The sequence below is a fragment of the Gossypium raimondii genome, chromosome 4 (assembly GCF_025698545.1).
Source record: "Gossypium raimondii isolate GPD5lz chromosome 4, ASM2569854v1, whole genome shotgun sequence".
NCBI lineage: Eukaryota > Viridiplantae > Streptophyta > Magnoliopsida > Malvales > Malvaceae > Gossypium > Gossypium raimondii.
Window position 1 is genome coordinate 222,920 of NC_068568.1, and position 22,784 is coordinate 245,703.

The 22,784-nt window shown below is 35.5% G+C and overlaps 3 protein-coding genes and 1 pseudogene across 5 annotated transcripts; 1 reads left to right on the plus strand and 3 right to left on the minus strand.

Annotated features, from left to right (window-relative positions):
• Positions 1-72: 72 nt before the first annotated feature.
• On the minus strand, positions 73-2,351 carry LOC105780328 (pentatricopeptide repeat-containing protein At1g77360, mitochondrial). 2 transcript variants are annotated; one of them, XM_012604586.2, is made up of 2 exons: positions 2,154-2,351; positions 73-1,783 (listed from the first exon to the last, which is right to left on the minus strand). In XM_012604586.2, the coding sequence occupies exon 2, from the start codon at positions 1,690-1,692 to the stop codon at positions 220-222; it is 1,473 nt and encodes a 490-aa protein (XP_012460040.1). In that variant the 5' UTR covers positions 1,693-1,783; positions 2,154-2,351; the 3' UTR covers positions 73-219. The 2 variants fall into 2 exon arrangements, with proteins under 2 accessions (XP_012460040.1, XP_012460041.1); XM_012604587.2 differs by having other exon boundaries at positions 73-1,799.
• A 1,242-nt stretch (positions 2,352-3,593) lies between these two features.
• On the plus strand, positions 3,594-5,860 carry LOC105779513 (6-phosphogluconate dehydrogenase, decarboxylating 1-like; annotated as a pseudogene).
• Positions 5,861-6,041: 181 nt separating this feature from the next.
• On the minus strand, positions 6,042-17,597 carry LOC105779514 (choline/ethanolaminephosphotransferase 1). 2 transcript variants are annotated; one of them, XM_012603295.2, is made up of 20 exons: positions 17,429-17,597; positions 16,911-17,060; positions 16,083-16,092; positions 15,895-15,945; positions 15,511-15,588; positions 15,326-15,401; positions 15,206-15,228; positions 15,025-15,125; positions 10,688-10,782; positions 10,462-10,530; positions 9,477-9,546; positions 8,952-9,015; positions 8,824-8,864; positions 8,653-8,737; positions 8,412-8,474; positions 7,661-7,719; positions 6,986-7,038; positions 6,832-6,904; positions 6,387-6,431; positions 6,042-6,267 (listed from the first exon to the last, which is right to left on the minus strand). In XM_012603295.2, exons 2-19 carry the CDS (start codon positions 17,045-17,047, stop codon positions 6,410-6,412), a joined length of 1,170 nt encoding a protein of 389 aa, XP_012458749.1. In that variant the 5' UTR covers positions 17,048-17,060; positions 17,429-17,597; the 3' UTR covers positions 6,042-6,267; positions 6,387-6,409. The 2 variants fall into 2 exon arrangements, with proteins under 2 accessions (XP_012458749.1, XP_052484983.1); XM_052629023.1 differs by lacking the exons at positions 16,911-17,060; positions 17,429-17,597 and having other exon boundaries at positions 6,042-6,281; positions 15,895-16,690.
• A 1,896-nt stretch (positions 17,598-19,493) lies between these two features.
• LOC105779516 (uncharacterized) lies at positions 19,494-22,634 on the minus strand. The gene is made up of 8 exons (XM_012603299.2): positions 22,181-22,634; positions 21,285-21,365; positions 21,134-21,193; positions 20,585-20,628; positions 20,188-20,230; positions 20,024-20,095; positions 19,831-19,932; positions 19,494-19,741 (listed from the first exon to the last, which is right to left on the minus strand). Exons 1-8 carry the CDS (start codon positions 22,547-22,549, stop codon positions 19,622-19,624), a joined length of 891 nt encoding a protein of 296 aa, XP_012458753.1. The 5' UTR covers positions 22,550-22,634; the 3' UTR covers positions 19,494-19,621.
• Positions 22,635-22,784: the final 150 nt, after the last annotated feature.

Below are 22,784 nucleotides of genomic sequence, written 5' to 3' on the forward strand. Positions count from 1 at the left end.
CACAAAAGGGAGACAAAGAAAATATACCAAGAGAACAACTGCCATAACAATATAGGCAAGGAGATATTAACCTGAAAAAGAAAAAAAAAATAGCACGAGCTGCATTTACTAGATAAAGTTCATCTCGTTAACGATTACCACAGCTGTACATGTCATCAAAATGAGAGAAAAGATGTAACAAAGAAAATTCTATATAAAATATGTGAAAAGATGTTCATATCATGACATCTTCATAGCTTTCCATTCCCTTGAAAGACTATCATATTTATCTCTAAAACTTCTACCCTTTTTGTAAAAAGGGTTCTTTAATTTCTCCATTGTCGAATCGTATATGCTAATTCTTTTATCAAGCATTGTTTCGACAAATCTTTTCACTTCTACTAACCTACCTAAATTGCAAAGCCCGATGAGTAACTCATTAGCGCTTTCATCGAGCGTTGAGACATGATTCTCAACCATGTGATTCCACATATTAATTGCCATTTCGGGGTCATCGTTCTCCAACAACATCTTAATAGCCGCGGCGTAATTAGAACTTGTAGGAGGCCACTCGTTCTTGGTCATCTCGACAAAGAACTTCCCCACCTCGCGAACCATCTTATTCCTCACCAAGCAATGGAAAATCATGTTGTAAGTCAAAGAATCGGGGAAAGCTCCGTGGAATGTCATCTCATCGAGGAACCGGAAAGCGTCATGCACGTCATCGTTGTTGCATAACACACTGATCAATGCATTGTACATAATCAAATTGGGCACCAGCCCACCACCCACCATTGTATCCCACAATGGAATTATTTGGGCTGAGTCATTTTGCTTGACGAGAATATCGAGAGTGTTAGAGAAAAATTTCAAACCTGGTAAGCAGTCATTCTTCTTCATAACTTGCAAAAATTTGAGAGCTTCATCGACTTGAGAGCCACGAACAAGCGTGGTCAAAAAGGCATCATAAGCAGAAATGTGCTTCGGACTCCATCCTACTCTGACTACCATCTCGCCGAACGTGTTCTTGGCCTTAGCCAAATTGCCTTCTTTCTCCCACCCTTCGAGCAAAATGGCAAAAGTATCCCCATCAGGTGGGATCTTCATCTTGATCTTATCAAAAAACTCTATTGCAACCGACATCTGATTGTCCTCGTGGCAAATTGCACTAAGAAGTGAATTGACTGCAACAACATCTTGTTCTACACCGTACCTATCCATGACATCAAAACTCATGGTAGCCTCACTAAACCTATGCGCAATACAATAGCTGCTGAAGACAGAGCCAAACGTTGTAGTTGAAAGAAGACCCTCTTGCTTCATGGAGCGCATAGCATCCCACATCGGTTCAAAGCTTTGATTCTTCCCAAGCAAATCGACTATAAGATTCCACGCATAAGCAGAGGGCTTGACGAAGCACCCGGCCCACCTGAAGAACTTGATGGCAGACAACGGCTGATTGTAAGAAAAACCAAGGACTTGTTGGATGTCATCGGAAGTAGGGATAACCCCAGTGGAAGAAAGCGCAGATTCAATATCGTGTGGAGAGATTCGGGTAAGGAGGTCGCAAAGGATTCGAACTGTTGGAGAAATATCGGGTGCATCATGGTGTGTGGGGAAACGCTGGGGTTGAAGATTGTTCGGGATTGACCGTGGTTGGTTTTGGGGTTTTCTTGGGAGTTTAGTGCTATGGTTTTCAGCTATGGTTTCCATTCGGTTAAGACCTATAGAAGACTATTCTCTATACACTACGGTGAAGGCAATAGATTCATTTCCGTCCCCGGCCGACCAGGCCGATCATAGCCTATAAACAAATATACCTGTACTCAATATCACATGCAAGATTACAATATAAATAATAAATTATCTAAACCAATTCTCAACCACCATCACGATCTCCTTCTCGACAGTGCCCACGACAAACAATCAAACACGAACCAACAAAAATGAAAACAATTATCATCAATTCATAAACATAGAAGCCACCATTAGCCGCAGTGTTGGGCCAACATGAACAACTTAAATTTGCTTTTCTTTTTTCTTACATTTTTCAACAATCGAAATAAAACAAAAACCCCCAATTCCAACATTCAAAATTCAAAAAAAAAAAAAAAGAAGCACACGAAGACTCCAATCATGAACCAGAAAATCACAAAAGGGTTGCACAACAATACCTGGATTTGCCGCGATACCTGGCGCCGCAAATTAGGGGTTTTTTGCGCCGAAACTTGCTTCTAATTTCGGAATTTAGGCGAGCTTACGCCCGTCCCCGTAATTTGTGTACGTTTTTTCTTTCCCTTTCACTTAATTTAAAGCACAACTTCAGAATCCTCCTGCCTGTGTTTGTGTAGGTTAAAGGATTGCCACTTTGACCCAGGATGGTCTTACATTTGATAGAAAGCCCGATTTTATTACTGTTATTTACAATTGGACCCAGTTATATTAGGCTTAATACCTCTTTTAGCCCCTGTACTATAGCTAAATTATTACTTTGGTATTTGTATATTTTTTTAAAGGGTAAACTACACCAAAGGTCACTAAATTATTAGTAAATTATGTTTTGGTCTCTCAACTTCAAAATGTTACAAAATGATCACAACGTTGTTCAAAAGTTTTCATTTAAATAAATGGATTGTTAAAATCATCGTTGTATGACCTTCCATATTCGCACCGCCTGCACCAATAGAAAGCTCTCTTTCTTCTTCTCTTCTATAATTTAGATTTTTATGAAATAACTTTGAGCGTCATGAATCTGCAAATCAAAATTCAAACAACTTTTTCCTTCAATCTCCGACATTGATTGTTAGATTAACTTGGACCTAAAGTATGTTCTTTTACTCGTCGATGAGTACTGATCAACCGTATCAATTGCAGAATTATCGCTTAAAGCTCGCTAGCCAAATTTTAAAAAAAGACTTAACAACCCAATATTTTTCAATAAAATTTTCGAATAGTTCAGTAACTATTTTATAACTTTTTGAAGTTGAGTGACAAAAACGTAAAGTTACTAATAATTTAGTAATTTATCCTTTTTAAATCAATTTGGCTCTTATGCTATCATTCTGCATGCCTGTTAACCAACAATAAAAAGTTACAAAATAATCACTTAATTAACCGTGCTTGCCTATTTTTAGTCTAATTCCATTAACTTAAAAGAAGAGAAGATGTGGTGACAGCGCAAAAGTTGATATTATAGCCAAATTAACTCTCAACATTTATATATTGTAGTTTTAAAAAATTTAACCCTCAAATTTACATATTATCTCAATTTAATTCTAATTCTAAAAAAATTAAAAAAATAACAACTCATAAATATTTTAAAAAATATAATAAATTTTAATATATATTATTAAAAAATTATTCTTTTTCTCCTCCACCTCTCCGCTGCCACTACCATCATTGACCGAAAACTTACCATTATTAAATACCTCTTTGGTGCAGTTTACTCCAAAAAGATGAAAAGTAAAGTTAAACTATGGTGCATAAATAAGATTTTCCCAAACTAAAGTGACTAAATTTGCAAATAGCCCAAAATGGTAGTGCCAGTGCCATCACGGACTTGGTTGTTTATTAGTCAATGATAATAGAATCTAACAACCAAACCAGGAAAAATTTTCGACTCCCAAAGCAAGTAATTTCAGACCAAATTTCTCTTTTTTGTGCAAAACCTACTTCAAGTTGACGTCAAAATTGTTTGCTTTATCTGTTTTTTAATGTCCAAATGCAATTTTTTTTAGATTTATTGATCTGGGTCGTCTTGTTTTATGTTTTTCTATCTGGGTTTATGGATGAAATTTGTTTTATGTTTTTAGATTGGTGCTTCTTGGACATTAAAGTTTGAATCAGACTTTGATGTTAGAATTTTATGTTTTGGTTTCTGTCCCAAAATCGAAATTTATCATATATGTTAGATTTGGTAAAAATACCATAGAAGTTTTTATATTAAGAGTCAAATTACATTTTACCTCATTTACTATAAAATAGATAAACTAATTCATGTATGTTAGAACAGAAGTGCAAACTGATCCTTCTATAAAAGTTTTACTGTTAAAAACTGCACATGTATGCCAACATGTGGTATATATGTTGTTACTATTATCATTATTTCGTCAGCCACGCCAATGAATGAAATTTTTAATGAAAATAATCAATATGCTTTTTGATCTAATATCCATTTTAACTCATAAGCCTCTCGTATTAGGTCAGGTCTTCATCGATAAAACGGAAAAAACCGTGAGGCTTTTAGACTAAAGCAGACAATACCTCGCAGATTGGCTGCGGGTCTCAACAGACGTTTTTTCCTGGCCTTACAGCCTATGCATATAGCGATATGCAACACCCGTTTGTGTATTTGTTTCTCTGTGTACATATGTATGTATGTATAATGTTTGAATAGTTATGCCATTTGACTGATGGTGTTAAATTTCTTATGTTGCAGAAAATAATGGTTTCCCTTACTAGAATCGGAAATCTCCCTTTGTACGGATTTCACGATCCCGAATCCTTTGTCCATTCAATCCAGAAACCGCGTGTTGTAATCGTGCTTGTGAAAGCCGGACCTCCCATAAATCAAACCGTTAAAACCTGATTGGTTTATTGGAGAAAGGAGATTTTATCGCCGACGGGAAACGAGTGATACGAAAACACGGAGAGGAGAAAGAAATCCGTGGCGGAATGGGAGCTTCCGGGTGGTGTGAAGAAGGAGTTCGGCGTGGACCTTCGTTGATGCCCGGAGGTTCCTACAAGGCTTATAAATATATAGAAGATATCCTTCTGAAGGTGGCAGCTCAAGTTACGGACAGCGGCCCTACATTGGCAAGGGAGGATCCAGTAATTTTGTTAAGATGGTTCATAACGGGATCGAATACGGTGATATGCAGTTAATTGCCGAGGCTTACGATGTATTGAAATCAGTCGGGAAGCTCTCTAATGAAGAATAACGCCAGGTTTTCTCTGAGTGGAATAATGAGGATCTTCTATGCTTCTTAATCGAGATCACTGCAGATATATTCGGAATTAAGGATGACAAAGGAGAAGGATATTTGGTAGACAAGGTTTTGGATAAAACCGGAATGAAAGGTACTGGGAAATGGACAGTTCAACAAGCTGCCGAGTTATCTGTCGCAGCTCCTACAATAGCAGTGTCCCCTGATTCGAGATTCCTTGGTGGTTTAAAAGACGAGAGAATCGAAGCTGCTAAGGTTTTCACATCCCGGGGCCATGGTGGTGTCATGGCTGATGTAGCTATCGATAAAAATAAGTTAGTTGATTATGTGAGACAAGCTCTATATACATAAAAAATCTGTGGTTATGCACAATGAATCAACTTGATACGTGCAAAGAGCATTAAGAGTTGGGACTTAAAACTCGGGGAGTTAGCTCGGATTTGGAAAGGGGGATGCATTATCCATGCTGTTTTCCCGGACCGTATAAAGAAGGCTTACGATAGAAACCCAAATTTGGCTAATCTCCTTGTCGATCCCGAGTTTGCTAAGGGGATTATGGAACAACAATCCGCTTGGAGAAAAGTCGTTTCCTTTTCTATTAATTCGGGCATTAGTATGCCAAGCATGTCGTCTACCCTTGCTTGTTTCGACTCATACCGGAGGGAAAGGCTTCTTGATAACTTAGTTCAAGCTCAAAAAGATTACTTCTGAGCTCATGCCTGTGACAGAATCGATATCCCAAAATCCTTCCATATGTGAGAGTTTTCGATTGTAAACTGATGGTTAACCCTGCTTCTTAACACCTAAAAAAGAAATCTACGGAATCCAAAATCTCCAATTGAGTTCCATATGCTATCAATACTATGTTATCCATACTTGAGGCGAACGTCAGATACATATATATGTCCGATATGAGTATATTCAATTTTTTTAAAGTTGCCATTCATTCTTGAATTCGTGCTCGACTAGCTTCCTCCAATCCTAACACTTATATTATTATACTGTGTTTTCAACTCTCTGGCCCAAGCCGGCCGAATTTTATCAAGATCTCAGCCCATTAGCCTGAACCTATCGGGCCAGGCAGGGACATCGGCTCTTCACCCCTTTTGCAATATATGCTTCAAAAACTTTGATTTCATAAAATGAATCACTCATACACCAAAAGTCATAGGTTGAAGAGTTTTGCATATCTAAATTTTCCTTTCCTGTTTCTAACAAAACATTTATAACAATGTTGATGAGCTACAGCAATCATCGACAAAAAATACCTGAATCACTTCAGCAGCAGCGTTTCTTGTTCTGCCTGAACAAAAGTTATGAACTGGTTCGGCATCGAGGAAACCTGTAAAAATGAGTCTGAATGTGTGATCAAACTCGGAAACCAAATTGTAACATGTATTTAAAACGTTGTAGCAATCTCAAGCCTCGACCACCAAGGTTCGGAAACGAGAAAAAACGTACCTTTTGTCACCCATTCTTGATATTCAAGCCTCTTTCCTAGTTATCCTGTGATTTAAGCCAAGGGATAATGATTAGAAAACTGCAATGTAAAATGTCAAAACTCGGATTGAGCCAATAAACAAACATATAGATACACTCATACAGATATACCAAGAATCTTTACCCAAATACCGAGACAAGTTACCGGGAAAGTAAAAGAATATACCCAAATACCGCTTCATACGAGATTAACCTAACCAGTTAAAAAGAGTTAATTTAACTTAAGAAGCTTCCATGTCCCGACTACACTTGCATATCATTGAAGTCATCATACTGAAACTTCGAATAAACTTTTTTTTCGAGAGGGCATACGTGCTTATGATTCAAATCAATATGTGACAATTTGCATTGAACAAGGTTTGATAGCCTGACATAGAATTGATTGTCCGAAAAAGATGTTCCTCACCTGAAGCAATAAATTCCCAAAGCTGTCGTAATTTCATGAATAACCGATGTGGCAAAGTGTAAATAGAGTGATCCTGTTTGATGAAAACAGAAATATAAGGCAAAATATAACACCGTACAAGAATAATGGATGGTAACTAAAAAGGCGAACATACCCGTGAATACACAGTAACCAAGAAGAACCCAAAAATCATCAACTAGAGGAACACTGAAGAAAAAGAAAGGTAAACATCAATTAGCATTCATGTCCCCGAGAAGAACTGAAAAGGCATGTGATATATCAAGTTAGAAATATGTTACTCGGCCTCAAGTATATGTGTAAGATCATATCCTAATTCACATGTCTGAGTATGTGTCAAGCATGAGTAAAAGTATCATGACGGCCCCTACAGTAGAAGTTAGATTGCATTTTATCCCCTTCATTCAAAAAATGGACAAATTAATCTTTATACGTTAGACCGTAGACCAAATTGATACTTTCTATTAAAATTTTTATCCATTTGTACTGTTAAAAATTGATATGACTAACGAAATAACCCGAGAATAACACATGGTATGCAACATGCACCTCATACTGGCGTACATAGGCCAATTTTTAAAGGTAGAATTTTATGAAATTTTTAACAAAATGATCAGTTTACTCTTTGATCTAATGTACAAAGACAAATTTGCCATTTTTCGAGTTGAGGAGATAAAATGCAATCTGAATTTTAATACAAAAGCTTGCATGATACTTTTATCGTCAGACATGAGTGTTGAATGAGGTTACTTCATGAAAAACAAATTCTCAGAGAAATATAGTGTCAGAATGCAAAACGTAACATACATACCCATCATTCAGCCTAGCTGTAAGAGCATTTGCAATTGCCAATGGAAGATACAAGAGCGACTGCAAACAAAACATACATAGAAGAGTTTACCATTTTAGTTACGAAAGAATAGGTTAGTGAACTGAATTTATTACCATAACCCTGATTTTCAAAAAAGATCATCGATTTATTTAAACCATGCTCATGAGCAAGTGCATAAATATACTCCCGAAAAATAAATGGGTATAGGAAATCGTGTCGGCGGGATCTATTTAGTTCTAAATATACTTGAAATTCCTCCATTTCAAATTCGATTTGAACCAAAGATAGGGGATCTATTTGGTTATTAAATGATACATAGTGCGATACAGTCAAAACAAGGTATTATAGTAGGAAAAGAATAGATACCTCGGAGACAGGCGGATTCATCAACGGATTCTCTATCCTATCTTTTGCCATCTAATTGATTTATGTTCGTTATAGGATAAGAAGACGGTTAGAAATCCTTTATTTTTTCAACCCAATCGCTCTTTTGATTTTGGAAAAAAATATATTTTCTTTATCAATATACTGCTTCTTCTACACATTCATGGACAAGTAGATTTTTTGAAACTCGGTTGAGCTTAATCTAAGATCGAGATCATGCAAGCTCAAGCAGCTTGATTAAATATTATTGAAGCCATGGCTGAACTTCTCTAAGCTCAGCTCTATTAAGCCTTTACAAACATTGATTTGATCAGATTATGTTGATTCGTATAAGAATGCTACATACCATGCACATGTTTGTTTTTAGTCCCTTGGGTTCGTCACACAAGTGAGCCAAAATCATCCGTCCCTGTCGAAAAAAAGAATCCCTCGGTAACCATATTAATTGGAATTATGAGTAACACATTTAGAAGAAAATATAGAAGCTTTAGAACGGAAAAAAGAAACGAAGAAAACAAGAAATACGAAAAGGACTAGCAAAATCAACCCGATTATTAGATGACAAAGTATAACCAAGCAAATCTTACCACAAGGAACCCAAATGCAAGTCCAGTTCCTAGTATAACCAAGTGTGGGTAATTTCCCATTATATCCGAAGGCGACAAATAATCCCTTCACATTGAAAAAAAATAGTCCATTTAAGGCCCGGAAAAGAAAATAAACATTGCTAAATTTTAAAATGGACGGTTTTGGTTTACCAAATAAGCACTCCTCCCATGAGTACAACGAAAGGATAAAGCTGCCAAGGAAGAACAAGAAAACATCTTTTAAGCAATTAAGCATACACAGAATGAAGGAAGAAACACATATTAAGTAACACGATTACCATTGCTAATGCAAGTAACATGCTTCCTTTTCGTGCCTGAATGACCTTATGGACGTTTTGTATACTGCAAAAGAAAACGTACAAGAACGTAAGAGAAGCTTATGATGGCATTAACCAAAGAGCCATAGCAACGATAATGTAAAGAAACCTAGATTGATATGAGACAGTTTCATGCACGGAAACGTTGGAAGCTAAAATCTCAAGGTAATCATTTAATATTTGGATTTCAAAGCTATGAGGTGAACGAAAAAAATAAAGAAGGGTCATTGAAAACTATCCTCGTAATCGAAAGCTCTCGTGTAAGGCTACATGAATGCTGGAATGAAAGCATGATAAGCTACAACATAAAGACTAAAACCGGCTAAAACAGAGAAACTAAAGTTCCGCAAAATGTCAAAGCAACTGAGCCTAACAATCCACATCTCGACTATAAGGCTACGAGAATGTTGAAAAGAAAGCACGAGAAGCTACCCTGTGAAACCCCGAATTAAATTGCAAGTATTAGGAATATGGATAGAAACTTACTTGCAGCCGACAGTAGGTATAACAGCAAATGCTATCATAATATACAGCACAACTCTGTATGTTGAAATTTCTAAATGACAAAAAGAAGAAAAAAATTAAATAAGCAATAATACAAGTTGAAAATACTGGTAAAACAACAATCAAGTAAATGAGATTAAAGGAGAAAAGGTAAGTTGAATAAAATAATAAAAATAACAATAGAGCAAGAATAATTCGCAGAGCTTATACGGATATAGGGATAAAATCATTATTACTTAGAAGATAATGATTTTAAAATGCAATCTGACATTTGCAACTAGATCTTGGCAGCTAAAGAAATACTTGGAAATAACATATGATTAAGAAAAATAATAACACAAGATAGTAGAATAGGAACATTGCCGAAACAACGGCAACACGAATATGATAATTAAAAGAAGAACCAAATCAGCATATGGTGACTATCAGTAAAAGATTAATGGAGGCCATTGTATTAAGAGTTGAATTGCATTTTGCCCCCTTCTACTCAAAAAATGGGCAAATTAGTCTATATTCGTTAGATCAAAAAACAAACTAGTCTTCTGTTAAAAATTCCATCCAATACTACGGTTAAAAATTGATCCCTGCACGTCAACTATAGGTACACGTGGCACGCCACATGTAACTGTCTAGTTATTCCATCAGTCAACTATAGGTACACGTGGCACGCCACATGTAACTGTCTAGTTATTCCATCAGTCAGGATGAAGTTTTTAACAGAAAAGGCCAGTTTGCTATTTAATCTAATGGGAACAAATTTACACATTTTTTAGTAAAAAGGGCAAAATGCAATCAGACTCCTAATACAAGAGCCTCCAAGGTACTTTTACCGATGGCTATCATACATTGAGGAAGTTGGAGCAATCTCATCAGAAAATCTAGTGAATCCATCATAAACTTGTTCATGTGATGTCATTAGCCGATAATGGTTCGACTTAAAAAATAGATAAATAAAATAAAAACTTACCATTAAGAAAAGGTACCCAACTGAAGATGGGTATGGATCTTCCGAATTGTTCAACCCACCAATGGGCACCTTAATGGGAAAAAGGAAAGATACCGCAATTAGAAAAGTAAAGAGGAAAAATATACAATAAAAGTTCCAAATGTGATGCATGACAACTAAGTAAAACAAAGTTTTCGAAGTACACATTGTCGAAAGCACGAGTAAACTGTCAAGTGAGGAAACATACCCAAAAATCCTGTCAAAAAGTGCATTACATATATCAGAGCAAGACCCTCAGTTGGCCCATTAACTACGGGAAGGATCAGCGTATTGGTGAAATAGCTGAACACACAAAAAGAAAACAACATAAGGATCAGCACTGCTAAAAACTTGACCCATATGCAAAAAGAACCTGCATTGGAGGTGTTGGAATCCCTATAATTAAGGATAGAAATCTGATGGTATTGGAATCCCTATAATTAAGGATAGAAATCTGTTGTGATCTCTTGTAAATAGAAACTAATCTCGATTCGATTCTTAGGAAATTACGATATCAATTCTTGATTCTTAGGGATTAGGATTTATTTCCTTTAAAATGATTATTTTCTCTTTATAAAGTCGTAAACTAAAGCAGTAGCAATATAATGAATTTTTCCTCCGAGTGTTTTTACATGGCATCGGGGCTTTAGGATTCATTCGATCCTAATTTTTTCTCTAATTTCCTTCTTAAAAATTCCTTGGTTTAGTCCTCCAATGGGTGATATCAATGAAATTTTCTCTAAACCGAGACATCACAGATAACTCGAATATCAATCGGGAATCACTCAAGGTGAAATTAATTCCTTCACTCTGGCGATGATGTTTTTGATGTTCGCTAACCAAAACACGACTTGAGACTCTCCATAAGATACTTGGTACTCCCACCACTCATGGATCTCTAGCCATTCAAGGTCACGCCTCAACATTGCTTTTGAATCTAATAATCAATCTCCTTGGATACTCGATTCGGCGCCTCCGATCACATGACAGTAACTCCACGTTGTTTCAAACCTACACTCCTTGTCATAACAAATCCGAATCCGCATAGCCGACGGTTCTTACTCACCGTATTGGAATAGGAGAAGTACAAATGATGAGAGTTTTCTCTCGATAAAGTCCTACATGTCCCAAACTTGTCCTGTAATTTACTTTCAATTAGTAAACTTACTAAGGATGAAAATGTTCTTGTTGAATTTTTCGCAATTGGTTGTGTGATACAGAATGTAAATCGGGAGGATGATTGGCACTGCTAAAGTTGATGATGGACTATATATTTGGAATAAAAACAGTACACAAGGGGGATTGGCTCTATCCACTGCAAAAGAGGACACTATTATGTTATGGCACCGTAGGTTAGGACATCAAACTTTGTGTATTTGAAAAACATCTTCATTGTTATTTGAAATAAAAGTATTAATTCCTTGAAGTGTGAAATTTGCCAATTATCTAAACATACCCGTGTGCCATACCCATTAAAACCACATATTCAGTCCCAACCTTTTTCGTTAATCCATAGTGACCTATGGGGAGCCAGTGAGTGAAAAATATTACAGGGCTAGATGGTTTATAACATTCATTGATGATCATACTAGGGTCATTGGGTCTATCTACTCAAAGAAAAATCAAACACCCAAAGTATTCCAAAATTTTCACTCAATGGTTCGAACCCAATTCAACTCTACCATACATACCCTCCGATCGACAATGGGAGAGAATACTTCAACTCGTCTTAAGTCCATACCTTTCTGACCAAGGCATTATACACCAAAGCTCTTGTCCTGACACTCCTCAACAAAACGGGATCTCTGAGAGGAAAAATCGTCATCTTCTTGATGTGGCTCGAGCCATAATGTTCACTATGAATGTTCCAAAATACTTGTGGGAGAAGTCATCCTTCGCCGCTATCTCATAAACCGAATGCCATCAAAGATCCTCAATTTCCAAACACCTCTAAATACTCTTTTAAAGGCCTTCCCTCTATTTCATGTCCCTAATCTTCCAGCCAAAATATTCGGCTGTAAAGCTTTTGTCCATAACCATCAACCAAATCAATCCAAACTTGATCCTCGAGCCCACACCGTATCTTCATTGGATATTCCCTACACAAAAGGCTATAAGTGTTACTCACCAACATTGCTGCGAATGTTTGTCTCTCGAGATGTTACCTTCTTTGAAAATGAACCATACTTTGCAAGATCTCATCTTCGGGGAGATTTTAATGAAGATGAGACCTTAATACTCTCCTCATTATACCGCTTTGATCCTACTACTACTATCCCAGATTTAGTTGTTTCCCTATCTGACAAGAATTTAACACCGTCCTTCCCAATGACAATACCTCCACCAAGTACAATGACCACTTGATCAAGGAAAACAAAAAAATGAGTTTACTCCCGACGGAATCGTTCTCCGAAACCGACACAAGAAGTGCCAATTACATCTCCAACCGAGGACTGCTCAAGCGAAGTCCCACCTCCGTCACCATCCATCTATCTTCCAATTGCGATTCGAAGGGTACAAGGAGCGCACTCAACATCCTATTTCTCGGTTTGTATCCTATGGAAATTTATCTAAGTCTTACAAAGCTTTTGTGACTAATGTTGATTCTGTAAAAATTCCAAAAAATATAGAAGAGGCTCTTGAATCAGCTGAGTGGAGACAAGCCGTGATGGAAGAAATGAAGGCCCTCAAAAACAATGAAACATGGGAAGTCTCGGATCTGCCTAAAGGGAAAAAAACCGTAGGGTGCAAATGGATTTTCACTACGAAATTTAAACCCGATGGCCGTATTGACCGATACAAAGCTCGACTTGTGGCTAAGGGATTCACCCAAACTTATGGTCTCGACTACAACGAGACGTTTGCACCGGTTGCCAAGCTAAACACCATTCGGGTCCTGCTATCTCTTGCTGCCAACCTTGATTGGCACTTGACTCAATTGGATGTAAAAAATGCTTTTCTCAACGGAGAATTAAATGAGGAGATGTATATGGATTTCCCACCAGGGTTTGAAGAAAACAAGGACCAAGTGTGTAAGTTGAAGAAGTCCTTGTATGGGCTGAAACAATCTCCACGAGCGTGGTTCACCGACGGCAAAAGCTATGACTAGCGAAATTACATTCAAGGACAAAGAGACCACACCATGTTCTACAAGCACTCGGAAGAGGGTAAATCTTGCATCCTTATCGTTTATGTTGACGATATAATAATAACAGAAATGACTCGGCGAAATTTTGAGATTGAAAAATTTCTTGGTACAGAGTTTGAACTTAAAGACTTGGGGAGTCTTAAATATTTTCTTGGTATGGAGGTAGCAAGGTCGAAAAAGGTATCTTCATTTCCCAAAGGAAATATGTTCTTGATCTCTTGTCGGAAGTTGGTTTCATGGGCAAGAAACCGGTAAAACTCCTATGGAGTTTAACCTCAAATTGGGAACTAATGAGGATGGAGAAGAAATCGATAGGGGAGATATCAACGTCTAGTAGGAAGGCTCATCTACCTATCTCACACCCGTCCGACATAGCCTTCATGTGAGTGTTATTAGCCAAGATATGCATGCCCCGAGGAGAAGCACCGAAGCGCATATAGAATACTAAGATACCTAAAAGGAACTCTGGTAAAGGCACAGACTTCAAGAAGACTATCAACCGAAGCGTGAAGTCTACACCGATGCAGATGGGGTGTTACATTAATGATAGACGCCTACAAGCGGCTATTGTAGTTATGTTTGGGGTAATCTCGTGACGTGGAGGAGCAAAAACAATCTGTGGTAGCACGCAGCGAGGCAGAGGCGAGTATCGAGCACTATCTCATGGTATATGCGAAGGAGTTTGGATACAAAGACTTATGGGAGAACTAAAAGTGCCTTTTACCGGACCTATGAAGATGTCTTGTGACAACCAGTCATTGTCAAGATAGCACATAATCACATGCATCATGATCGGACCAAACATGTGGAAATAGATCGTCACTTTATAAAAGAAAAAGTACACTCGGAGAAGTATGCATCATCTACCTACCTACTAGACAACAAGTTGCGCACATGTTAACCAAAAGTTTGAACGAAACATGTTTGAAGAACTTAGTGGCAAGTCGGGTTTGATTAACATCTACACTCCAACTTGAGGGAAGTGTTGGAATCCTATAATTAAGGATAGAAATCGATGGTATTGGAATCCTATAATTAAGGATAGAAATCATTGTGATCTCTTGTAAATAGAAACTAATCTCGCCATCGATTCTTAGGAAATTACGATATCAATTATCGATTCTTAGGGATTAGGATTTATTTCCTTTAAAATGATTATTTTTCTCTTTATAAAGCTGTAAACTAAAGCAGTAGCAATATAACAGAATTTTTCCTCTGAGTGTTTTTACAGGAGGTAAGCAACATACTTAAAAAACCTCAAACATATCATGAAATCATCGCAACATTGGAAACAAATTTATAAAAACTTTTAGAAAAAACCAAGTAATTGAAGGATTGCACAATGTACGGCATGGTTTCTTGCAAGGAAAGAAATGAATACACTTCGGATTACTTACTGTTCCCATGTAGCTCCGTAAAATGGAACAGCTGAAATTACCCAGAACCAGAAACTGTCCCTTCCACACATAGCAGTGCTCCCAAAGGCCATGGTTTCGAACTACGAAAAGAATCAAATTTTATATAATGAGGAATGCCATTAGCCTTTGTCATGTAACGCAACAAGTTAAATACGCGTACCGCACATGCAAGCGCATCGCACCCTGTAATATTTCAGGACCGCCAAAAATAATTATTTCGTCAGAATACGAACTTCTAATGTAAATAGCAAAGAGAAAAGACGAGATAAGGTAATATTACCATGGTCGAAAAGTTCTCCAAGGGGACTAGAGGAGTTTGTTCTTCTTGCTTGCTTCCCATCGACAGCATCAAAAGTCTAGCAGGTAATTAGTAATACATCAGAAAAGATTGATACTAAAAATTAAAGTAAAAAACATAACGCACCACGAGACCATAAAGAAGAAATAACTTTAAGGTGTATAAACCTGATATAAAAATAGAAGTAACCCATGAGCGAAATGAACCCATCTTGGTGGAGGTGAATCCAAGTGAGGGGAATAAACCTGAACATCGGTATAAATAAATAAACCGAATGGAAAGATAAATAGCAGAAAAAGCATACACATAGCTAAAATGCTTGTTGAAATACGTATTTTACATATGAAAACTACGTTAATTAAACAGACAGTCAATGCAACAATGGTTGTGTCTCAAACACAGAATTTGCATCACATTACTGTAAAATAAAACTGCCATTTCAACACGACATCTTAAGCCAAAAAGGATTTGACTTGGGGATCAAAAATCAAAATAAAGACAACAATGAAGAAACTGCAGAGAGAAGGATAGAAAGAGAGTTCGTCACTCACATAGCCAAGCACTGCTGAGGTAACCAAGAACATAAATCCCATAAGTGTTATCTTAAGAAACAAAAGCATACCAATTTAGTAATCAAATAAATCAGGTGTAATAGTAAACATGCATATACATGTATAAGCATGTCCGAGTTCGTATGTTAATAGAAAATCACAATTTAGAAGTAGTAAGCATTACATACCATGTTTGGTCTGGAAAAAAGAACAACCAACCGAGTAGCAAACACATATAGAAACATAAATTTGTTAGTGCCGGCAAATATCATTGAAAAACAGGCAAATACTTAAAGCTCAAATGAAGCATGATATAGCGTTTAAAACTTATACTTTCACACAAGGGCGTAACTAAGGGGAAAGGCAGAGGCCTTGGCCCCCCTTGATGAAATGGACTAATAGCAACTTTAGTCCCTTCCAGTTATAAAATATTCAATTTAAATCCTATTCAAATATAATGTTTACTTTCAACCCCCAAACTTTTAAAATTTTATTTTGACCCCCCAAAACCGAATTTCTAGCTTCGTCTCTGCTTTCACATTGATAATTCCATTCCCTTCCTCCAAGTTCAGCTCTATATCAAATATCACAATCCACTAGCAACACTCAAACAGGTGTAGATAGGAACCAGTGTTTCAAAACAAGTAAACAACACTAACAAAATGAAGCAGCAAATAAAAACTATGGTTATTCAAAGCACAAATAGAGATGACAAAATTACTTTCACACAAAGGGGGCCTTGGCTCCCCTTGATGAAATGGACTAATACCAACTTTAGTCCCTTCCAGTTATAAAATATTCAATTTAAACCCTATTTAAATATAATTATTACTTTCAACCCCCCCCCTCCCTTTTTCCTTCAAGGTTCAGCTCTCTATCAAAATCACAATCAACTAGCAACAGTCAAAACAAGTGTATATAGGAACCAGTGCTTCAAAACAGATAAACAACACTAACAAAATGAAAACTATGACTATTCAAAGCATTAAAATAATAAAAAAATCCAAAGAACTTACGGCATCCAAAGAGGGAAGAAGTTAACAAAACGGCTCCAAAAGGGTTGTAATACATATTTTGCAAGGTAAGAGTGATCCACACCACTGTATTTGTATCTTTTCAAAGCTTGTACACCATGTGATCCTATATACCCCATTTTTTGCTAAGAACTGCAATAATCCAAACTAATGGGTATTGATAAAAATGATTCAAATATAAGAAAAAATGAAAAAAAAATCAAGGAAATCAATTTAAAGAAAACCCCATGCTTGGTTTTTGCATAGAAAAAGATTTAACTTTTGAACTAATAGTTAAAGTTAAGAGATTCCATTAACTTGGGAAACAGAGAATCAAAGAAATAAGTTAGCATAAATCATGAATAAAGGGATTTTAAAGTGAAAACAAGGAACAAAATGATCAAACACTGAAAAAATATAGCAGATCTAAGACTCAAAAGTAAGCAAAAAGTTAAAACCATGTAAACACAATAAAACAATGAGAAAACTGAAGAAAAAAAGTTTTTTTTTTTTATGTATACCTGTTTGAAGCAGAGATCAAAAGCTTAGAAATTTGATTTGCAAAGGAATCAAAAAATCAGATCAAGTAAGGCCAAAAGGCAACGAAGATATTTTTCTTTTCGTCTCCCGCGTTTCAAACATAAGAAGCTCAGCTGTTAAAAAGGTGCAAGAACAGAGTGTATTATTACAAATAATCATAAGGGCTATTTTGGCACCTAAATTTTACATCAATATTCAATTTAGTACTTAAATTTATTTTTTTTTAAATTTAATACCTGAGTTTAATTTTAATATTCACTTTCATACCTGAATATTTTTAAATTGATACTTAATTTTGTACCAAATTAAATATTAGCTAATTCAGGTACTAAATGATATATTAACCCCTAATAATAAAAGAAGGAATCAAATGGAATCTTTAATTTCTTTGGCTATTTTTTATTTTCTTTCGGACAAGATAGATTTTACCCTAAATTAATTTTTAATCTTTTATCAATATAGTATATATTCTACCTTTGGTGAAAGTTCCTAGAAGGGCCAAAAGCAGGTTTACCTTTATATAATATATGTAAATTACATATTTTATAATTTAATAACGAGGGGTCGGTTTTGTTTGTTTTGAACCGGACAAATTCTTTTGCAGGTTACTATTTATTTTTCATTATAATATATTATATATATATAAATTTAATTATTAATAAATTATGTCATAAATTTTATTTATTTTATATTTTAATAATTTTAATTTGTATATAGGTCGGTCAAGTATGGAAGAGTTTTAAAACTCGTGATAATATTTATTTTTTAATAGATTTACGAAAGATTAATTATTGTGCTCGCTCGATAAATAGTTGATAAATGAAAAAAAAAGCATGAACTCATTATTTATTTAATATTTTATTTTTAAAAATTAATATTTGTATACTTTTTAATCAATAAATATGAATCAACGAGTCATGCTTTAGTTATGGCAGTTCAAGAAGGTTCAATATGTTAGGATATTTTATATTATTTTAAAATGTTTATTCAAATATAAAATAGAATTTACCGAATATATAAAGATTTAAAATAAATGACACGTGGATGGCGTATGAGTGAAGGGCGTGTCACTTCAGTTGGAAACTTGGTTAACGTTTGCACACGTTTTATACACCATATAAAACACATTCCCGACATTGCTTAAATAAATTTATTTAAAATTTAAATATGAATCTATATTTTTATTATTTTGAAATTTAAAAAATAATTTGAGGATGAGTAGGGCCAACCTCAAGCTTAAGTTTTTTTTTTCCAATTTTAAAGAAAATATAAGATTAAAATTTAATTTCTATATTTTTATTTCTAGCTTTTAATCCTCTAATTTTTCGGATTTTAAAATTTATTTCTAATTCTTTTTATTAAATATTTTATTGACCCGATTTAGATAAAATCGATCGAATTGAACAATAATCCGATCCTTAGAACGAGCTACTACCAACCTCCAAAGCCTTTTTTTTTGAGTGAAAACTTGAAAATAGGAAAAATAAAACATTGGAAATGATAAAACTGTAACTCCAAATTCCATGGATGTTATGATAATAATAAAATACTGCATTAACATCAATAATTTCAATTCACCATGTATGGCAAGAGCTGCAAATTACAGTGAAGATATACAAATCAGATCACAAATGTCAAATTAATTACAATTACAAGTATGGAGAACCATAACTATCACATTTCACCATCCATGTTACTCGGACTCGGATGAGTGTCATATAGAGATATGTTTTCAACATTCGTATGATCAATTTAGTGCACTATTAAAAAGAATTAAATAAGCTCAAATTGTAATAAAATTAACATTTACTGCATGAAAAATGTCTTGAAATTTTTTTTCAATTGCAGTACAATTCCAAACAAAAATTTCATTTACGGGACCATAAAAACTTAAAAGTATTATCCCTGTTAAACAATAAATGATTCCTTTTTTAAAACAGCAAATGTTAACTCTATTCCAAATTGGCCTCACTTGATTCTTTTTAATAGTATAGGGACTAAATTGATCTATTTAATAATAGAGACTAATTTGATCAATTCCTATAATAGAGGAACCTCTCAAGTACATTTACTGTTTTTCTATATATTTGAAGAATCATATTCTTATACACATGTTCGAATATGAAGCAAATACAGGCATGTTAACGAAAAGTCCGAGTAAACGTAGATTACCATTATATAGCTTTCTTGAACCATCTTGGCAATCTCAATGAAGTTTTCATTCCCATTCTTGTAAGGAACAATGAATACAAGAGGTGCAGCAAGAACACAAAGGAGGCACTATTGAGCAAAACCTGTTGAATTTAGCACAATAACAGTTTTAAGTGTTTCGAGTACCCGAAAACGAAAGAAGTAAGAGAGCGTAAAGGTAGTTCAACTGTACCAAAATCCCAAATAAGGTATATATGAAGTTCATTGATGGAATCAAGTTGATACCAACAGCAGCAAAAATGTACGAGAGAGAAGCATGAATGTTTATGGTGATCTGAAGGCATTAGGAAAGAACTATGCGAGTTAATTTCCAATACTGAAGTACAAAGGCTAGAAACATAAAAAGGATATCGAACTCGAACTACCAGAGCCAGTATGTTTTCTCTAATTAAGAAAGAGGTTGTCAAGACATAGCCCACCAAACCGATCGCTCGAGCCTGCAATTGTCAACAATGGCAGTTCACGTTGTGAAGAAAGAATCATATCGATTCTAAGGAGAAAGAACATGCGATAAGGGAGAAGAAACTACAAGTGTACACAACGGAATCGTGACAGTCCAATCAGCTCCCGACCTGAGTAAATATAAGGCAAAATAGTGCACGAAACTAGTTAGTAATTGATAAAACACAAGGCATTCATCATACATATAGTAAAACAATATCACACATCATTCAGATACATTTCTATATGAAAAACTATAACAAACATATATAAAGGAAAGCACTACATTTCTTATACGCTATGTTGCTCCAACTCTTCATTTCTCCTAAAGTACGTAAGGGATCCAAATATATGAAAAAACTTTATTTTGAGCATACCCGTATTCGGTACATACTTGTATCCAATGTTCACTTCCAAGTTCTAGTAACATAGCTTATATGTAAAGCTTTAACAAACATACATAAGGGCAAAAACAACTAAATTACCTCCATAAAGCACCCATTACAAAACCAAGTATTCCGTGAGTAAGCTGCATGGGCAAGAAATGGAAAAAGTTAGTCAATCATCACCATATCGATGCAACTTTGGCAGAAAAAGGAAACTTTATCTAAAAGGGTATTTTACTTGGTCAATTCAGTTAAGAGCTGCAAATGAAATATACACTCAACACGAGTGAAACATGGCAAAAGCATATGAGACTTTTTTACTTAAAAAGCAAAATCATCAGAATGTTACGTCATTTGGTAAAAGGACCAGTTTACTCTTTGATCTAACATTCAGGGACCAATTTGCCCATCTTTTGAGTAAGAAGGGCAAAATGCAACCTGACTCCTAGTATAGGAGCCTCCATGCTACTTTTACTTGCGTCGTTTCTACCTAAAACCCCATTCACAAATATCAAACACGCACTTAATCATTATATCGCTGAAAAAGAAGTAGAGAGAGCACACAAGATTCTAATGGGAAATAGTTTAGTGGCTTAACTCAATACAGATCAAGCAAAATAAGTTCAAATTTGATCAGATTCGGCTCACCAGATAGTTTATGGCTTTTACCGGGCCAGACAAGACAAACAATAACAAAACCGTCGCCACCTGCCACGAAAAAAGACCATCTCAATAGTTAGGCAACCGATAACTTTCGAACAGTATCGATACTCATTAGATCTTGATATGAGTTACAAACCAACTGTTTCCTCCCACACGCAACACCCCATCGCATAGAGGAGATCACGATCGGCAATGAAAAGAAACACCCGAAGTAGTTCTGTTCGCAAAAATCAATCATAGTTGGCAACATGTATAGCAATAGTCCATAAACATGGCATGTAGTATACTAACAGTTGTTTCCACAAACCAAATATATAGAAGGTTCATATTGCAGAAATGTGAATTTTTACACTCTAAAAATGACCCATCAGAGAGAAATGAATGAATCAAAAGAAAGAACTCACCATACATGATTGAGTAAAACTACTTCAATCCAAGAGCTATACTCTGATGCATTATAAATTATATATATATTTGCTTCATATCAAAACAAATTTAACTATTATAAAGCTCAAAGCTAAAAGTTCAAAAACACTAAAACCTTCTTTGTTATAATACAAAATATCATTTGACCTTAAACTAGACCATGAAGTATAATCTTTCCTATCTTACAACTCCCATTGCATGCTTTAAATATTATATATATAAACATAGCTTATAAAACAAAGTTAACTACTATAAAGCTAAAAGCTCAAAAATATTAAAACCTTCTCTATTATAATACAAAATATCACTCGACCTTAAACTAGACCATGAAATATAATCTTCCCTATCTCACGAACCCCATTGCATGCTTTAAATTTAAGCTTGAATTTGAATCATCTTCATGGAAATCTCAATTTCCAACCATTTACAGTTGCCTTGAGACAAAAGAAACCTTTTACATCTAACCTATAAACATTCACCTCTCTATGAGCTAATGAAACTAAAGACAATTAGAAGAACGATGAACACATTTCTCTAAATACAGTAATTCAATAAATGACCAAAAAAAAAGGCCATTTTGCAATTGGAAAATGAGAAAAAAAATACCTCAATTGCAAGGGAATTGCTCAAAAAGTAAACAAGTCCAGTAACAGCAGCAAACATGGAACACTCCACCAATCTCAGCGTCTCCCTGTAAACGACGCCGTTTTGTACCAAGTCTTCGAATTCCACAACCGACTCATTGCTGGGTCCTCCTCTCTCTTCTTCATCGTCGAAATAAACCGGCTGTTCGACCTTGGAAAGGCTCGAAAATTTGAAGGACCGGGAGGTTTTGGACAAGGAAAATGAAGATGGTCGGAAGGATAATTTGGGAAAGAGGTGAAGAAGGGAAGTAGGGTGGCGGGGAAGGGTAGTTTGGGAAATTCGGAGATGAGAAGGTTGGTGATGTTGGAATTTGAGGACGTTATTGTTCATTGTTTATGAGATTTTTGTCTCTGAAATCTGTTTTGTTTATTGGGTATTCGTCGTCGCCGTAAGCCGTGATATTGGCCATTGAGGAACCGGGAGAGGATAGGGGGATAAACGGGCCTTTTTTAGGCTGAAAATGGGCCGGGCTTCCCTCTTCGATGAGGGTTAAATTAGGGATGGGAAAGTTGTACACATATTTATGGGTCGGTTATTTGTTCGAAGAGAGAATTTAAACAAAAAA